General features: G+C 61.7%; 1 protein-coding gene across 3 annotated transcripts in view; it reads right to left on the bottom strand.

Moving 5' to 3' along the window:
• Positions 1–19,923, bottom strand: part of LOC132809021 (sodium-coupled neutral amino acid transporter 3-like) — a 107,586-nt gene that overhangs the window by 3,688 nt on the left and 83,975 nt on the right. For all 3 annotated transcript variants that reach the window (XM_060822397.1, XM_060822398.1, XM_060822396.1), the window contains 7 exons: positions 17,750–17,808; positions 14,472–14,603; positions 13,317–13,396; positions 7,999–8,099; positions 5,117–5,241; positions 4,886–5,030; positions 3,451–3,554 (listed from right to left, as the gene is read on the bottom strand). In XM_060822397.1, the coding sequence (XP_060678380.1) occupies positions 3,451–3,554; positions 4,886–5,030; positions 5,117–5,241; positions 7,999–8,099; positions 13,317–13,396; positions 14,472–14,603; positions 17,750–17,808 (746 nt within the window). The remainder of the gene's footprint in view (positions 1–3,450; positions 3,555–4,885; positions 5,031–5,116; positions 5,242–7,998; positions 8,100–13,316; positions 13,397–14,471; positions 14,604–17,749; positions 17,809–19,923) is intronic.

Here is a 19,923-nt window from a genome sequence, read left to right as displayed (position 1 = left end):
GAGTGCTGTCGGAGGGTCAGTGCTGAGAGGCACTGTCGGAGGGGCAGTGCTGAGGGAGCACCGTACACTGTCGGAGGGTCAGTGCCAAGGGAGCACCATACACAGTCGGAGGGTCAGTGCCTAGGGAGCACTGTCGGGGTCAGTGCTGAGGGATCACCGTACACTGTCGGAGGGTCAGTGCTGAGGGAGCACTGTCGGAGGGTCAGTGCCAAGGGAGCACCATACACAGTCGGAGGGTCAGTGCCTAGGGAGCACTGTCGGGGTCAGTGCTGAGGGATCACCGTACACTGTCGGAGGGTCAGTGCTGAGGGAGCACTGTCGGGGGGTCAGTGCTGAGGGATCACTGTCGGAGGGTCAGTGCTGAGGGAGCACCGTACACTGTCGGAGGGTCAGTGCTGAGGGAGCACTGTCGGGGGGTCGGTGCTGAGGGAGCACCGTACACTGTCGGATGGTCAGTGCTGAGGGAGCACTGTCGGAGGGTCAGTGCTGAGGGAGCGGGCACTGTGGGAGGGTCAGTGCTGAGGGAGCAGGCACTGTGGGAGGGTCAGTGCTGAGGGAGCGGGCGCTGTGGGAGGGTCAGTGCTGAGGGAGTGGGCGCTGTGGGGGTGTCAGTGCTGAGGGAGTGAGCGCTGTGGGAGGGTCAGTGCTGAGGGAGCAGGCGCTGTGTGAGGGTCAGTGCTGAGGGAGTGGGTGCTGTGGGAGGGTCAGTGCTGAGGGAGCGGGTGCTGTGGGAGGGTCAGCGCTGAGGGAGTGGGTGCTGTGGGAGGGTCAGTGCTGAGGGAGTGAGCACTGTGGGAGGGTCAGTGCTGAGGGAGCAGGCACTGTGGGAGGGTCAGTGCTGAGGGAGCGGGCGCTGTGGGAGGGTCAGTGCTGAGGGAGTGGGCGCTGTGGGAGGGTCAGTGCTGAGGGAGTGAGCGCTGTGGGAGGGTCAGTGCTGAGGGAGCAGGCGCTGTGGGAGGGTCAGTGCTGAGGGAGTGGGTGCTGTGGGAGGGTCAGTGCTGAGGGAGCGGGTGCTGTGGGAGGGTCAGCGTTGAGGGAGTGGGTGCTGTGGGAGGGTCAGTGCTGAGGGTGTGAGCGCTGTGGGAGGGTCAGTGCTGAGGGAGCAGGCACTGTGGGAGGGTCAGTGCTGAGGGAGCGGGCGCTGTGGGAGGGTCAGTGCTGAGGGAGTGGGTGCTGTGGGAGGGTCAGTGCTGAGGGAGTGGGGGCTGTGGGAGGGTCAGCGCTGAGGGAGGGTCAGCGCTGAGGGAGTGGGTGCTGTGGGAGGGTCAGCGCTGAGGGAGTGGGGGTTGTGGGAGGGTCAGTGCTGAGGGAGGGTCAGTGCTGAGAGAGGATCAGTGCTGAGGGAGGGTCAGTGTGGAGGGAGTGGGGGTTGTGGGAGGGTCAGTGCTGAGGGAGTGGGTGCTGTGGGAGGGTCAGTGCTGAGGGAGCGGGGGCTGTGGGAGGGTCAGTGCTGAGGGAGTGGGTGCTGTGGGAGGGTCAGCGCTGAGGGAGGGTCAGCGCTGAGGGAGCGGGTGCTGTGGGAGGGTCAGTGCTGAGGGAGCGGGTGCTGTGGGAGGGTCAGTGCTGAGGGAGCGGGGGCTGTGGGAGGGTCAGTGCTGAGGGAGTGGGTGCTGTGGGAGGGTCAGCGTTGAGGGAGCGGGTGCTGTAGGAGGGTCAGTGCTGAGGGAGCGGGCGCTGTGGGAGGGTCAGTGCTGAGGGAGCGGGGGCTGTGGGAAGGTCAGTGCTGAGGGAGCGGGTGCTGAGGGAGAGTCAGTGCTGAAGGAGCGGGTGCTGTGGGAGGGTCAGTGCTGAGGGAGCAGGTGCTGTGGGAGGGTCAGTGCTGAGGGAGCGGGCGCTGTGGGAGGGTCAGTGCTGAGGGAGCGGGCGCTGTGGGAGGGTCAGTGCTGAGGGAGTGGGCGCTGTGGGAGGGTCAGTGCTGAGGGAGAGGGTGCTGTGGGAGGGTCAGCGCTGAGGGAGCGGGTGCTGTGGGAGGGTCAGCGCTGAGGGAGCGGGCGCTGTGGGAGGGTCAGCGCTGAGGGAGCGGGGGCTGTGGGAGGGTCAGCGCTGAGGGAGCGGGGGCTGTGGGAGGGTCAGTGCTGAGGGAGTGGGCGCTGTGGGAGGGTCAGAGCTGAGGGAGCGGGTGCTGTGGGAAGGTCAGTGCTGAGGGAGCGGGGGCTGTGGGAGGGTCAGTGCTGAGGGAGCGGGCGCTGTGGGAGGGTCAGTGCTGAGGGAGTGGGGGCTGTGGGAGGGTCAGCGCTGAGGGAGCGGGGGCTGTGGGAGGGTCAGTGCTGAGGGAGCGGGTGCTGTGGGAGGGTCAGTGCTGAGGGAGCGGGTGCTGTGGGAGGGTCAGCGCTGAGGGAGCGGGTGCTGTGGGAGGGTCAGTGCTGAGGGAGCGGGTGCTGTGGGAGGGTCAGTGCTGAGGGAGCGGGTGCTGAGGGAGGGTCAGTGCTGAGGGAGCGGGTGCTGTGGGAGGGTCAGTGCTGAGGGAGCGGGTGCTGTGGGAGGGTCAGTGCTGAGGGAGCGGGGGCTGTGGGAGGGTCAGTGCTGAGGGAGTGGGTGCTGTGGGAGGGTCAGCGCTGAGGGAGTGGGTGCTGTGGGAGGGTCAGTGCTGAGGGAGCGGGTGCTGTGGGAGGGTCAGTGCTGAGGGAGCGGGTGCTGTGGGAGGGTCAGTGCTGAGGGAGCGGGTGCTGTGGGAGGGTCAGTGCTGAGGGAGCGGGGGCTGTGGGAGGGTCAGTGCTGAGGGAGCGGGCCGTCCCGTCCTGGTCGGGTTTAGTGGGTGGTGCTTGGATTTAATCTCGAGGAATCGGAGACTCCGTGACATCATTCCCCAGTTCCCTCCCTCACCACTCTCCCTCCCTCACCGTGCTCCCTCCCTCAGTGTGCTCCCCCCTCACCGCTCTCCCTCCCTCACCGCTCTCCCGCCCCTCACTGCGCTCCCTTCCTCACCGCTCTCCCTCCCTCACCGCACCCCCGACCCTCACCACGCTCCCTCCCTCACTGCGCTCCCTCCCTCACCGTGCCCCCGCCCCTTACCGCGCTCCCTCCCTCACCGCACTCCCTCCCTCACCGCTCTCCCTCCCTCACCGCGCTCCCTCTCTCACCGTGCTCCCTCCATCACCGCGCTCCCTCCCTCACCGCACTCCCTCCCTCACCGCTCTCCCTCCCTCACCGTGCTCCCTCCATCACCGCACTCCCTCCCTCACCGCTCTCCCTCCCTCACCGTGCTCCCTCCCTCACCCCTCTCCCTCCCTCTTCCCTCTCCCTCCCCGCTCTCCCTCCCTCACCGCGCTCCCTCTCTCACCGTGCTCCCTCCATCACCGCGCTCCCTCCCTCACCGCACTCCCTCCCTCACCGCTCTCCCTCCCTCACCGTGCTCCCTCCATCACCCCTCTCCCTCCCTCACCACTCTCCCTTCCTCACCGTGCTCCCTCCATCACTGCGCTCCCTCCCTCACCCCTCTCCCTCCCTCACCTGGATCTTTGGCCTTGATTTCAAAGGTTCTTTATCGTTGGGGACAATGCGGACATAGAACATTCCGGGCAGGATAAAGATCAGGCTCGGAGCAGTAGTGGCACCTTCACAGGGAGTGGAGGGCAGAGGGCTCAGGGTTAGTGAGGCACATCCTGGACAGGCAGCACTACCCAGGTCAACACCCCCCACTCCCTCATCCAGTCCTCACCACCCTCCCCCAACTCCCTCCTCACCTCCCCCCTCCCTCCCTCACCCCCACCCCCTGCTTCCTCCTCACAAACTGCCTCCTCCAGCTCCCGCCCCTCCATCCACTTCCTCCTCACCGTCCTGCGCCAGTCACTATGTGTCGGTGTTGGAACTCAGCCAAGCATTCCTACCTCGCCCAGCCGCTCCTGTGCTTTGGAGGAGGAAGGGAGGGGGTGTCTAATGTGGGGGTCAGCGTGTCGATTGAACCGGGGTGGTGTGGGAGGGTTGCTCTGTCCCTGGATGGAGTTGGGCTTCTCGAGTGTTGTTGGAGCCGCCCCCATCCAGGGCAAGTGGGGAGTATTCCCTCACCCTCCTGACTCGGGCCTTGTCGATGGTGGGACAGGGCTTTGGGGGGAGAGTCAGGAGGGGAGTTACTCGCTGCAGGATTCCCAGCCTCTGACCCGATGGTGGGACAGGGCTTTGGGGGGAGAATCAGGAGGGGAGTTACTCGCTGCAGGATTCCCAGCCTCTGACCCGATGGTGGGACAGGGCTTTGGGGGGAGAGTCAGGAGGGGAGTTACTCGCTGCAGGATTCCCAGCCTCTGACCCGATGGTGGGACAGGGCTGTGGGGGGAGAGTCAGGAAGGGAGTTACTCGCTGCAGGATTCCCAGCCTCTGACCCGATGGTGGGACAGGGCTTTGGGGGGAGAGTCAGGAGGGGAGTTACTCGCTGCAGGATTCCCAGCCTCTGACCCGATGTTGGGACAGGGCTTTGGGGGGAGAGTCAGGAGGGGAGTTACTCGCTGCAGGATTCCCAGCCTCTGACCCGATGGTGGGACAGGGCTTTGGGGGGAGAGTCAGGAGGGGAGTTACTCGCTGCTGGATTCCCAGCCTCTGACCTGCTCTTGAAGCCGCTGGATTGATCTGGGGCTGGGTCCAGTTCAGTTCCTGGTCAGTGGTAACCCCCAGGATGTTGATAGTGGGGGTGGGAGGGATTCAGTGATGGTAACGCCATTGAACGTCAAGGGGGCGATGGTTAGATTCTCCCTTGTTGGAGATGGTAACCCTCAGGATGTTGATAGTTGGGGTTGGGTGGGATTCAGCGATGGTAATGTCAGGACAACAGGACTGAGTCCGACAGTCAGTCACGATCCTACTGAATGGTGCAGCAGCTTTGAGGGGCTGAGTGGCCTATTCGCTCCCATGTTTGAACCCTGAATGCCAGCCCGAGAGCCGGTGTACCACTCACCAATCACGCCGAAGATGTCTCGGATGTTGGGGACGAAGATGACCAGGAGGTTGACACAGATGAGGAGCACAACGGCGATGCCAGTGTGTCTCACCCAGTGGAAGGTCTTCCTGGGGAACAGGAGCTGCTGAAGGGCACGCCGGATCTGCAGGGAGAAGGAGGGAGACGTGAGACGGGCCAAGGGTGGGGGGAGGGTTGAAGGGGGGGAAACCCGAGAGGGTCACTACTCACCGGGAAAAGGACGACAGGGACAGTCAAGGTCACAGCCACCAGCACGGCCAGGCGTACGCACAGGATAAGGGTGTCCAGGGGGTCCACCTTGACAAACGTGTGCAGAAGCTCCGTCTCCACGTCCCCTGCGGTGGGGAGCAAGCAAACAGATCTGGTCAAGCTCTTCGGCGAGCAGACTGCCCCCCCTCAGCGCTCCCCAACCCATCATTCAGCACCCACACCCCCCATCACCCTCCCCAACCCATCATCCAACCTCCCCCTCACCCTCCCAAACCCCATCATTCAGCACCCCCCATCACCCTCCCCAACCCATCATCCAACCTCCCCCTCACCCTCCCAAACCCCATCATTCAGCACCCCCCATCACCCTCCCAAACCCCATCATTCAGCATCCACACTCCCCATCACCCTCCCCAACCCATCATCCAACCTCCCCCTCCCCCTCCCAAACCCCATCATTCAGCACCCACACACCCCCATCACCCTCCCAAACCCCATCATTCAGCACCTCCATCACCCCCCCAAACCCCATCATTCAGCACCCCACACACCCCCCTCACCCTCCCAAACCCCATCATTCAGCACCCACACACCCCCATCACCCTCCCAAACCCCATCATTCAGCACCCACACACCCCCATCACCCTCCCAAACCCCATCATTCAGCACCCACACACCCCCATCACCCTCCCAAACCCCATCATTCAGCACCCCCACCCCCCATCATCCTCCCAAACCCCATCATTCAGCACCCCCATCACCCCCCCAAACCCCATCATTCAGCACCCCCACACCCCCATCACCCTCCCCAACCCATCATTCAGCACCCACACCCCCATCACCCTCCCAAACCCCATCATTCAGCACCCACACCCCCATCACCCTCCCCAAACCATCGTCCAACCTCCCCATCACCCTCCCAAACCCCATCATTCAGCCCCACCCCCCATCACCCTCCCAAACCCCATCATTCAGCCCCACCCCCCCATCACCCTCCCAAACCCCATCATTCAGCACCCACCCCCCATCACCCTCCCAAACCCATCATTCAGCCCCACCCCCCCATCACCCTCCCAAACCCCATCATTCAGCCCCACCCCCCCATCACCCTCCCAAACCCCATCATTCAGCACCCACCCCCCATCACCCTCCCAAACCCATCATTCAGCCCCACCCCCCCATCACCCTCCCAAACCCCATCATTCAGCCCCACCCCCCCATCACCCTCCCAAACCCCATCATTCAGCACCCATCACCCTCCCAAACCCATCATTCAGCCCCACCCCCCATCACCCTCCCAAACCCCATCATTCAGCCCCACCCCCCATCACCCTCCCAAACCCCATCATTCAGCCCCACACCCCCCATCACCCCCCAAACCCCATCATTCAGCCCCATACCCCCCATCACCCTCCCAAACCCCATCATTCAGCCCCACACCCCCATCACCCTCCCAAACCCCATCATTCAGCACCCACCCCCCATCACCCTCCCAAACCCCATCATTCAGCACCCCCATCACCCTCCCCAACCCATCATTCAGCACCCCCACCCCCCATCACCCTCCCAAACCCCATCATTCAGCACCCCATCACCCTCCCAAACCCATCTTTCCACCCCTACACCCCCATCACCCTCACAAACCTCTCCTTTCATCCCCACACCCCTCATCACCCTCGCAAACCCATCTTTCCACCCCCATCACCCTCGCAAACCCATCTTTCCACCCCCCACACCCCTCATCATCCTCCCAAACCCATCTTTAAACTTCCATCTCCCTCCCAAACCCATCCCACCACCTCCACACCTCATCGCCCTCTCAAACGCACACCTCATCCAAGAGTGTCCTTCATTCATTCCTGGGAACTATAGAATCCCTTCGGTGTGCAAGATACAACTTGACCCAACCAATCTACAGTGACCATCTGAGGAGCATCTACCCCAGACCCATTCCCCATAAACCCACATTTCCCACGGCCAATCCACCCTAACCTGCACATCCCTGGGCACTATGGGACAATTTAGCACGGCCAATCCCACCCTAACCTGCACATCCCTGGGCACTATGGGGACAATTTAGCACGGCCAATCCACCCTAACCTGCACATCCCTGGGTACTATGGGGACAATTTAGCACGGCCAATCCACCCTAACCTACACATCCTTGGTCACTACGGGGACAAATTAGCACGGCCAATCCCACCCTAACCTGCACATCCCTGGGCACTACAGGGACAATTTAGCACGGCCAATCCCACCCTAACCTGCACATCCCTGGGCACTACAGGGACAATTTAGCACGGCCAATCCCACCCTAACCTGCACATCCTTGGTCACTACGGGGACAATGTAGCACGGCCAATCCACCCTAACCTGCACATCCCTGAGCACTACTGGGCAATGTTGCACGGCCAATCCCACCCTAACCTGCACATCCCTGGGCACTACGGGGACAATTTAGCACGGCCAATCCCACCCTAACCTGCACATCCCTGGGCACTACGGGGGACAGTTTAGCACGACCAATCCCACCCTAACCTGCAAATCTTTGGACTGTGGGAGGAAACCGGAGCACCCGGAGGAAACCCGCGCAGACACACGGGGAGAACGTATTGCCCGAGGGTGGAATCGAACCGTTCAGTGCTAACTGTGAGCCCTGTTTTGGACGTCAGAGAGCCTTTGTATGGATATTTGAGGCTGCGGGAGATGGATTCCTGGTCTGTAGAGGAACCGGGGAGATGGAATGTGAGGAACGCCCGATCCACATGACCCCACTGAACCACGAAAACCACTCAAGGGTCCTGCTGTCAGTTCTCACTGTCTCAATGCCCCACTTCCACTATTAAGGTTAATCATGTTAAACAGAGTCGAAAGAGATTCACCATAAAAGGTCAGATATCCAAACAGGGCAGTGAGCAGGTACATTACGAACATCGAGAGAATAGACACATTCGCAACTCTCTGCATCCTCTCCTTCGTGGGGCTAAAGGACAAAAGCATAGACAGGTCAGTTAATGTACCAGCAAATCCCCCTGTCACTACAGGGCAACTCAGCGCGGCCTGTCCTCCCCTAACCCGCACATCCCTGGGCACTACAGGGTACACAGCACAGCCAGTCCCCACTAACCCGCACGTCCCTGGGCACTACAGGGTACACAGCATGGCCGGTCCCCACTAACCCGCACGTCCCTGGGCACTACAGGGTACACAGCGCGGCCGGTCCCCACTAACCCGCACGTCCCTGGGCACTACAGGGTACACAGCGCGGCCAGTCCCCACTAACCCGCACGTCCCTGGGCACTACAGGGTACACAGCACGGCCAGTCCCCACTAACCCGCACGTCCCTGGGCACTACAGGGTACACAGCGCGGACAGTCCCCACAAGCCCACACGTCCCTGGGCACTACAGGGTACACAGCACGGCCAGTCCCCACTAACCCGCACGTCCCTGGGCACTACAGGGTACACAGCACGGCCAGTCCCTCCCTAACCCACACGTTCCTGGGCACTACAGGGTACACAGCGCGGACAGTCCTCCATAACCCACACGTTCCTGGGCACTACAGGGTACACAGCACGGCCAGTCCCCACTAACCTACACGTCCCTGGGCACTACAGGGTACACAGCACGGCCAGTCCCTCCCTAACCCACACGTTCCTGGGCACTACAGGGTACACAGCGCGGACAGTCCTCCATAACCCACACGTTCCTGGGCACTACAGGGTACACAGCACGGCCAGTCCCCACTAACCTACACGTCCCTGGGCACTACAGGGTACACAGCCCGGCCTGTCCCCGCTAACCCACACGTCCCTGGGCACTACAGCGTACACAGCACGGCCTGTCCCCGCTAACCCACACGTCCCTGGGCACTACAGGTTACACAGCACGGCCAGTCCCCACTAACCCGCACGTCCCTGGGCACTACAGGGTACATACCGCAGCCAGTCCCCCATAACCCACACGTCCCTGGGCACTACAGGGTACACAGCGTGGACAGTCCCCCATAACCCACACGTCCCTGGGCACCACAGGGTACACAGCCCGGCCAGTCCTCCATAACCCACATGTTCCTGGGCACTACAGGTTACATAGCGCAGCCAGTCCCCCATAACCCACATGTCCCTGGGCACTACAGGGTACACAGCGCGGACAGTCCCCCATAACCCACACGTCCCTGGGCACTACAGGGTACACAGCACGGCCAGTCCCCACTAACCCGCACGTCCCTGGGCACTACAGGGTACACAGCACGGCCAGTCCCTCCCTAACCCACACGTCCCTGGGCACTACAGGGTACACAGCGCGGACAGTCCTCCATAACCCACACGTTCCTGGGCACTACAGGGTACACAGCCCGGCCAGTCCCCACTAACCCGCACGTCCCTGGGCACCACAGGGTACACAGCACGGCCAGTCCCCACTAACCCACACGTCCCTGGGCACCACAGGTTACACAGCACGGCCAGTCCCCACTAACCCGCACGTCCCTGGGCACTACAGGGTACACAGCACGGCCAGTCCCTCCCTAACCCACACGTCCCTGGGCACTACAGGGTACACAGCACGGCCAGTCCCCACTAACCCGCACGTCCCTGGGCACTACAGGGTACACAGCACGGCCTGTCCCCGCTAACCCACACGTCCCTGGGCACTACAGGTTACACAGCACAGCCAGTCCCCACTAACCCGCACGTCCCTGGGCACTACAGGGTACACAGCACAGCCAGTCCGCACTAACCCACACGTCCCTGGGCACTACAGGGTACACAGCGCGGACAGTCCCCCATAACCCACACGTCCCTGGGCACCACAGGGTACACAGCCCGGCCAGTCCTCCATAACCCACACGTTCCTGGGCACTACAGGTTACATAGCGCAGCCAGTCCCCCATAACCCACATGTCCCTGGGCACTACAGGGTACACAGCCCGGCCAGTCCTCCATAACCCGCACGTCCCTGGGCACTACAGGGTACATACCGCAGCCAGTCCCCCATAACCCACATGTCCCTGGGCACCACAGGGTACACAGCACGGCCAGTCCCTCCCTAACCCACACGTCCCTGGGCACTACAGGGTACACAGCGCGGACAGTCCTCCATAACCCACACGTCCCTGGGCACTACAGGGTACACAGCGCGGACAGTCCTCCATAACCCACACGTTCCTGGGCACTACAGGGTACACAGCCCGGCCAGTCCCCACTAACCCGCACGTCCCTGGGCACCACAGGGTACACAGCACGGCCAGTCCCCACTAACCCGCACGTCCCTGGGCACTACAGGGTACACAGCGCGGACAGTCCCCACAAGCCCACACGTCCCTGGGCACTACAGGGTACACAGCACGGCCAGTCCCCACTAACCCGCACGTCCCTGGGCACTACAGGGTACACAGCACGGCCAGTCCCTCCCTAACCCACACGTCCCTGGGTACTACAGGGTACACAGCACGGCCAGTCCCCACTAACCCGCACGTCCCTGGGCACTACAGGGTACACAGCCCGGCCAGTCCCTCCCTAACCCACACGTTCCTGGGCACTACAGGGTACACAGCGCGGACAGTCCTCCATAACCCACACGTCCCTGGGCACTACAGGGTACACAGCACGACCAGTCCCCACTAACCCGCACGTACCTGGGCACTACAGGGTACACAGCACGGCCAATCCCTCCCTAACCCACACGTCCCTGGGCACTACAGGGTACACAGCGCGGACAGTCCCCACTAACCCGCACGTCCCTGGGCACTACAGGGTACACAGCGCGGCCAGTCCTCCATAACCCACACGTTCCTGGGCACTACAGGGTACACAGCACGGCCAGTCCCCACTAACCTACACGTCCCTGGGCACTACAGGGTACACAGCCCGGCCTGTCCCCGCTAACCCACACGTCCCTGGGCACTACAGGGTACACAGCACGGCCTGTCCCCGCTAACCCACACGTCCCTGGGCACTACAGGTTACACAGCACGGCCAGTCCCCACTAACCCGCACGTCCCTGGGCACTACAGGGTACATACCGCAGCCAGTCCCCCATAACCCACACGTCCCTGGGCACTACAGGGTACACAGCGCGGACAGTCCCCCATAACCCACACGTCCCTGGGCACCACAGGGTACACAGCCCGGCCAATCCTCCATAACCCACACGTTCCTGGGCACTACAGGTTACATAGCGCAGCCAGTCCCCCATAACCCACACGTCCCTGGGCACTACAGGGTACACAGCACGGCCAGTCCCCACTAACCCGCACGTCCCTGGGCACTACAGGGTACACAGCACGGCCAGTCCCTCCCTAACCCACACGTCCCTGGGCACTACAGGGTACACAGCGCGGACAGTCCTCCATAACCCACACGTTCCTGGGCACTACAGGGTACACTGCACGGCCAGTCCCCACTAACCCACACGTCCCTGGGCACTACAGGGTACACAGCGCGGACAGTCCCCCATAACCCACACGTCCCTGGGCACTACAGGTTACACAGCACGGCCAGTCCCCCCCAACCCACACATCCCTGGGCACTACAGGGTACACAGCACGGCCTGTCCCCGCTAACCCACACGTCCCTGGGCACTACAGGGTACACAGCACGGCCTGTCCCCGCTAACCCACACGTCCCTGGGCACTACAGGGTACACAGCGCGGACAGTCCTCCATAACCCACACGTTCCTGGGCACTACAGGGTACATAGCGCAGCCAGACCCCCATAACCTACATGCCCCTGGGCACTACAGGGTACACAGCGCGGACAGTCCCCCATAACCCACACGTCCCTGGGCACTACAGGGTACACAGCACGGCCAGTCCCCACTAACCCGCACGTCCCTGGGCACTACAGGGTACACAGCACGGCCAGTCCCCACAAGCCCACACGTCCCTGGGCACTACAGGGTACACATCGGGGACCGTCCCCGCTAACCCACACGTCCCTGGGCACTACAGGGTACACAGCGCGGACAGTCCCCACAAGCCCACACGTCCCTGGGCACTACAGGGTACACAGCACGGCCAGTCCCCACTAACCCGCACGTCCCTGGGCACTACAGGGTACACAGCACGGCCAGTCCCTCCCTAACCCACACGTCCCTGGGCACTACAGGGTACACAGCACGGTAAGTCCCCCCCAACCCACACGTCCCTGGGCACTACAGGGTACACAGCACGGCCAGTCCCCACTAACCCACACGTCCCTGGGCACTACAGGGTACACAGCACGGCCAGTCCCCACTAACCCACACGTCCCTGGGCACTACAGGGTACACAGCACGGCCAGTCCCCATTAACCCGCACGTCCCTGGGCACTACAGGGTACACAGCACGGCCAGTCCCCCCCTAACCCACACGTCCCTGGGCACTATAGGGTACACAGCACAGCCTGTCCCCGCTAACCCACACGTCCCTGGGCACTACAGGGTACACAGCACGGCCAGTCCCCTCTAACCCACACGTCCCTGGGCACTATAGGGTACACAGCGCGGACAGTCCCCCATAACCCACACGTCCTTGGGCACTACGGGAGGGACACAGAGCACCCACGGGAAATCCACGCAGACACAGGCACCCGCGGCTGGAACCGCGCGTGAGGCGATGCCGGACGGTGTGGGAGAGGACAGGGATGGAGAGCAGGGACTGCTTCACATGTTCGGCGCACTGCGTTTGTATAGCGACCTCCGGGAACGCCTGGCGCGAGGTAGAGTCAGACATTGGGGCGTCATGTCCAACGCCAAGGATGGTGAGGAGCTCGAGGGATCGGAGGTGCGTAGAGATCTCCGAGGGAACAGGGACAGGGAGGGGGTGTAGGGGCTGGAGGAGGTGACGGAGATAGGGAGGGGGTGTAGGGGCTGGAGGAGGTGACGGGGATAGGGAGGGGGTGTAGGGGCTGGAGGAGGTGACGGGGATAGGGAGGGGGTGTAGGGGCTGGAGGAGGGGACGGAGATAGGGAGGGGGTGTAGGGGCTGGAGGAGGGGACGGGGATAGGGAGGGGGTGTAGGGGCTGGAGGGAAGGGACGGGGATAGGGAGGGGGTGTAGGGGCTGGAGGAGGGGACGGAGATAGGGAGGGGGTGTAGGAGAGTGGGCTTCCCTGGTTGAGGGGACCATGGGGCACTGTCTCACTCTGGGACATGGGACAATTGGAGCCTGACCCCTGACCCCTGTGGGGGAGGTGAGATGGTGAAGGTCAGACTTACCTTCGGAGTTCGGTGTAGATGGGCAGAACCTCCGGGTGACACACGAAAGCAAAGGCCAGAATGGGGATGGTGTAGGCCGTCTGTCAAATGCAGTATAGGTCACCATTAAACACAGAGTAAAGCTCCCTCTACACTGTCCCCCCATCAAACACTCCCAGGGGCAGGGGGGTTAGATACAGAGTAAAGCTCCCTCTACACTGTCCCCCCATCAAACACTCCCAGGGACAGGGGGGTTAGATACAGAGTAAAGCTCCCTCTACACTGTCCCCCCCATCAAACACTCCCAGGGACAGCACGGGGTTAGATACAGAGTGAAGCTCCCTCTACACTGTCCCCCCATCAAACACTCCCAGGGACTGGGACAGCACGGGGTTAGGTACAGAGTAAAGCTCCCTCTACACTGTCCCCCCATCAAACACTCCCAGGGACAGGGGGTTAGATACAGAGTAAAGCTCCCTCTACACTGTCCCCCATCAAACACTCCCAGGGACAGGGGGTTAGATAGAGAGTAAAGCTCCCTCTACACTGTCCCCCATCAAACACTCCCAGGGACAGGGGGTTAGATACAGAGTAAAGCTCCCTCTACACTGTCCCCCATCAAACACTCCCAGGGACAGGGGGTTAGATACAGAGTAAAGCTCCCTCTACACTGTCCCCCATCAAACACTCCCAGGGACAGGGGGTTAGATACAGAGTAAAGCTCCCTCTACACTGTCCCCCATCAAACACTCCCAGGGACAGGGACAGCACGGGGTTAGATACAGAGTAAAGCTCCCTCTACACTGTCCCCCCATCAAACACTCCCAGGGACAGGGGGTTTAGATACAGAGTAAAGCTCCCTCTACACTGTCCCCCATCAAACACTCCCAGGGACTGGGACAGCACGGGGTTAGATACAGAGTAAAGCTCCCTCTACACTGTCCCCCCATCAAACACTCCCAGGGACAGGGGGTTAGATACAGAGTAAAGCTCCCTCTACACTGTCCCCCCATCAAACACTCCCAGGGACAGGGGGTTAGATACAGAGTAAAGCTCCCTCTACACTGTCCCCCCATCAAACACTCCCAGGGACAGGGGGTTAGATACAGAGTAAAGCTCCCTCTACACTGTCCCCCCACTCAGGGACAGGGCCAGGGCCAGCCCGGGGTGAGATACCTGAGGGTTGATGGTGAACAGTTTTGCCGTACACTGCTCACTGAGGGTGTGGTTGGTGCCGGCGGGTGGTACCATGGAGATGTTCCCGGGAATGGGGAGCGGGCACGGAATCTGGAACTTCTTGTAGATCAGCTGCAGGGAAACACAACGGAACAGTGTTAGTTACCCTCACACTCACTCACACACACACACTCTCACACTCACTCACACACACTCTCACACTCACAAACACACACACACTCACACACACACACTCTCTCACACACACACTCTCACACACTCATACTCACACTCAAACACTCTCACACACTCACCCCACACACACACACTCTCACACAGTCACACTCACACACACGCACACACACTCTCACAGTCACACACATACACACACACACAATCACACACACTCACACACACAGACTCACTCACATACACACACACTCACACACACCCTCATACTCACACACTCTCTCACACACACACACTCTCACACACACACCCACTCTCTCACACTCACTCACACATACATACACTCACACTCACACACACACATACTCACATACACACACTCACACTCAAACACTCTCACACACACACTCACTCACACACACTCTCACACAGTCACACTCACACGCACACACTCTCTCACACACACTCTCACAGTCACACACATACACACACACACAATCACACACACACTCACACACAGACTCACTCACACTCACACACTCTCTCACACACACACACACTCACTCACACATACACACACTCACACACATACACTCACACTCACACACCCTCACACACACACATACTCACACTCACATACACACACACACACACACCCTCATACTCACACACTCTCTCACACACACACACCCACTCTCTCACACACACACCCTCACACTCACACACACACCCTCGCACTCACACACACACCCTCGCACTCACACATACACCCTCGCACTCACACATACACACACACGCACACTCACACTCGCTCACATACTCTCACAAACACACTCACACACACACACTCACACAAACACACTCACACATACACACACACGCACACACACACTTACACACACACTCACACTACACACACAATCACATACATTCTCAAACACACACTCACTCACTCATACACACACTCATACACACACATACACTCATACTTGACACACAATCATATACACACACACACAGACACACACAGACACAGACACACACTCACACAGACACACACGTATACACACACACAGACACACACGTATACACACACACAGACACACTCACACAGACACAGTACTCACACACAGACACTCACTCACACAGACACACACTCTCACACACACGGTCTGTAGCCTGCAGGAGTAGATTAGATTCCCTACGTTGTGTCAACAGGCCATTTGGCCCAATACGTGCAGACCGACCCTCCAAAGGGAAACCCACCCAGACCGATCTCCCCCTGACACGATGGGACAGTTCAGCACGGCCAATCCACCCGAACCTCCATGCACTGTGGGAGGAAACCGGAGCACCCGGAGGAAACCCACACAGACATGTGGATGGAGAGTATGAAAACTCCACACAGCGAGTTGCCCAGGGATGGAATCGAACCAGGGTCCCTGGCACCGTGAGGCAGCAGTGCTAACCACTGACCACGGTTAATATGTACACCAGCAACCCCACTATTTTTATACAGGAGAGGGAGAATTATCTTGTGGATATTGTCAGTCACTCAGCACTGACCCTCCCACATCACCCGCTCCCTCAGCACTGACCCTCCCACATCACCCGCTCCCTCAGCACTGACCCTCCCACATCACCCGCTCCCTCAGCACTGACCCTCCCACATCACCCACTCCCTCAGCGCTGACCCTCCCACAGTGCCCACTCCCTCAGCACTGACCCTCCCTCAGCACCCACTCCCTCAGCACTGACCCTCCCACAGCATCCACTCCCTCAGCGCTGACCCTCCCACAGCGCCCGCTCCCTCAGCACTGACCCTCCCACAGCAGTCACTCCCTCAGCACTGACCCTCCGACAGCACCTGCTCCCTCAGCACTGACCCTCCCACAGCACTGACCCTCCCACAGCCCCCACTCCCTCGGCACTGACCCTCCCAGAGCATCCACTCCCTCAGCACTGACCCTCCCACAGCGCCCGCTCCCTCAGCACTGACCCTCCCACAGCAGTCACTCCCTCAGCACTGACCCTCCGACAGCACCTGCTCCCTCAGCACTGACCCTCCCACAGCCCCCACTCCCACAGCACTGACCCTCCCACAGCACCCACTCCCCCAGCACTGACCCTCCCACAGCGCCCGCTCCCTCAGCACTGACCCTCCCACAGCACCCGCTCCCTCAGCACTGACCCTCCCACAGCACCCGCTCCCTCAGCACTGACCCTCCCACAGCACCCACTCCCTCAGCACTGACCCTCCTACAGCCCCCGCTCCTTCAGCAATGACCCTCCCACAGCCCCCACTCTCTCCGCACTGACCCTCCCACAGCACCCGCTCCCTCAGCGCTGACCCTCCCACAGCGGCCGCTCCCTCAGCGCTGACCTGCCCATAGCACCCGCTCCCTCAGCACTGATGCTCCTACAGCACCCAATCCCTCAGCACTGACCCTCCCTCAGCACCCACTCCCGCAGCACTGACCCTCCCACAGCGCCCGCTCCCTCAGCACTGACCCGCCCATAGCACCCGTTCCCTCAGTGCTGACCCTCCCACAGCACCCCCTCCCTCAGCACTGACCCTCCCTCAGCACCCACTCCCTCAGCACTGACCCTCCCACAGCCCCCACTCCCTCAGCACTGACCCTCTCACAGCCCTCACTCCCTCAGCACTGACCCTCCCACAGCACCCACTCCCTCAGCACTGACCCTCCCTCAGCACTGACACCCCCTCAGCACTGACCCTCCCTCAGCACTGACCCTCCCACAGCACTGCCCGCTCCCTCAGCACTGACCCTCCCACAGGGACGGCACTTGACGAAATCAAGATGGCGTCACGAGAAGCTGAACAGTGGGACAGGGAATTCTGGGAAGACGCTAGTACGGGCAGCCCGGCCGGGTGAATGGCCAGCGCTGGGTCGCCCCTACATTGAGAGTCAGCTGCCTCAGGACGTAGCAAGGGGGAGATGGAGGAAGGGCCAGCACTCAGATGTCATCGGGAGAGTGGGTTTTTGCGAGCACCATCTCAGTTGACCTTGTTCTGTCGGTGTTTGCGCTCAGAGGCAGCGGTTGGTGAGCACAGGCCAGGGACTCACCGAAATGAGGAAAAACACCATGCACGTCAGAGAGAATCCGCTGGTGTAGCCCAGATAACCTGTCGCCGGAAAGACAAGAGGGTGAGAGCACTCTACACATCGCACTTTTCGATTTTAGTTTGACCCACTCAGGTCAGAATGTACACATGCAGCAATCTCTCCGGCCTCTCAATTCTTCTGGGGATCACTGGCTACACCCAGCTTTTACACAGACCACCGCACACCCGCTCCTGTCCCGAATTTCGGGCCTTCGGGGACCACCGCCGTTCACCCTGACGCGTACGGACACCCCCGCAGAGTGTCCCATTACAGAGGGATCTCCAGGATTCGGTAACACTGCATTAACGACCCATATCGGGATGGGTGTTGGTGGGAAACCGAGGGGAACATACAGGGGGTGGTGTGTTCCTGTGTATCCACTAGGAGGGTAGTGCTGAGGGAGTGGATGCCGTGGGAGGGTCAGTGCTGAGGGAGTGGGTGCTGTGGGAGGGTCAGTGCTGAGGGAGTGGGTGCAGTGGGAGGGTCAGTGCTGAGGGGGCGGGTGCTGTGGGAGGGTCAGTGCTGAGGGAGCGTGGGCTGTGGGAGGGTCAGTGCTGAGGGAGCGTGGGCTGTGGGAGGGTCAGTGCTGAGGGAGGGTCAATGCAGAGGGAGCGTGGGCTGTGGGATGGTCAGTGCTGAGGGAGGGTCAGTGCTGAGGGAGTGGGGGCTGTGGGAGGGTCAGTGCTGAGGGAGCGGGCGCTGTGGGAGGGTCAGTGCTGAGGGAGCGGGCGCTGAGGGAGGGTCAGTGCTGAGGGAGGGTCAGTGCTGAGGGAGTGGTCACGGTGGGAGGGTCAGTGCTGAGGGAGCGTCAGTGCTGAGGGAGTGGGCACGGTGGGAGGGTCAGTGCTGAGGGAGGGTCAATGCTGAGGGAGCGTGGGCTGTGGGATGGTCAGTGCTGAGGGAGCGGGTGCTGTGGGAGGGTCAGTGCTGAGGGAGCGGGTGCTGTGGGAGGGTCAGTGCTGAGGGAGCGGGCACTGTGGGAGGGTCAGTGCTGAGGGAGCGGGTGCTGTGGGAGGGTCAGTGCTGAGGGAGGGTCAATGCTGAGGGAGCGTGGGCTGTGGGATGGTCAGTGCTGTAGGAGGGTCAGTGCTGAGGGAGGGTCAGTGCAGAGGGAGCGGGCGCTGTGTGAGGGTCAGTGATGAGGGAGCGGGTGCTGAGGGAGGGTCAGTGCTGAGGGAGTGGGCACGGTGGGAGGGTCAGTGCTGAGGGAGTGGGCACTGTCAGAGGGTCAGCGCTGAAGGAGCGGGGGCTGTGGAGGGTCAGTGCTGAGGGAGCGGGTGCTGTGGGAGGGTCAGTGCTGAGGGAGTGGGGGCTGTGGGAGGGTCAGTGCTGAGGGAGTGGGTGCTGTGGGAGGGTCAGCGCTGTGGGAGGGTCAGTGCTGAGGGAGTGGGGGCTGTGGGAGAGTCAGTGCTGAGGGAGCGGGCGCTGTGGGAGGGTCAGTGCTGTGGGAGGGTCAGTGCTGAGGGAGCGGGTGCTGTGGGAGGGTCAGTGCTGAGGGAGTGGGGGCTGTGGGAGGGTCAGTGCTGTGGGAGCGGGTGCTGTGGGAGGGTCAGTGCTGAGGGAGTGGGGGCTGTGGGAGGGTCAGTGCTGAGGGAGCGGGTGCTGTGGGAGGGTCAGTGCTGAGGGTGCGGGTGCTGTGGGAGGGTCAGTGCTGAGGGAGTGGGGGCTGTGGGAGGGTCAGTGCTGAGGGAGCGGGTGCTGTGGGAGGGTCAGTGCTGAGGGTGCGGGTGCTGTGGGAGGGTCAGTGCTGAGGGAGCGGGCGCTGTGGGAGGGTCAATGCTGAGGGAGTGGGTGCTGTGGGAGGGTCAGTGCTGAGGGAGCGGGCGCTGTGGGAGGGTCAGTGCTGTGGGAGGGGGCGCTGTGGGAGGGTCAGTGCTGAGGGAGCGGGTGCTGTGGGAGGGTCAGTGCTGAGGGAGTGGGTGCTGAGGGAGTGGGTGCTGTGGGAGAGTCAGTGCTGAGCGAGTGGGTACTGTGTGCGGGTCAGTACTGAGGGAGCGGGCGCTGTGGGAGGGTCAATGCTGAGGGAGCGGGCGCTGTGGGAGGGTCAGCGCTGAGCGAGTGGGTACTGTGTGCGGGTCAGTACTGAGGGAGCGGGTGCTGTGGGAGGGTCAGAGCTGAGGGAGCGGGTGCTGTGG

The sequence above is a fragment of the Hemiscyllium ocellatum genome, unplaced genomic scaffold (assembly GCF_020745735.1).
Source record: "Hemiscyllium ocellatum isolate sHemOce1 unplaced genomic scaffold, sHemOce1.pat.X.cur. R, whole genome shotgun sequence".
NCBI classification, from domain to species: domain Eukaryota; kingdom Metazoa; phylum Chordata; class Chondrichthyes; order Orectolobiformes; family Hemiscylliidae; genus Hemiscyllium; species Hemiscyllium ocellatum.
The sequence above is the reverse complement of the archived record's forward strand: the minus strand, read 5'-3'. Positions and strand labels throughout refer to the sequence as shown.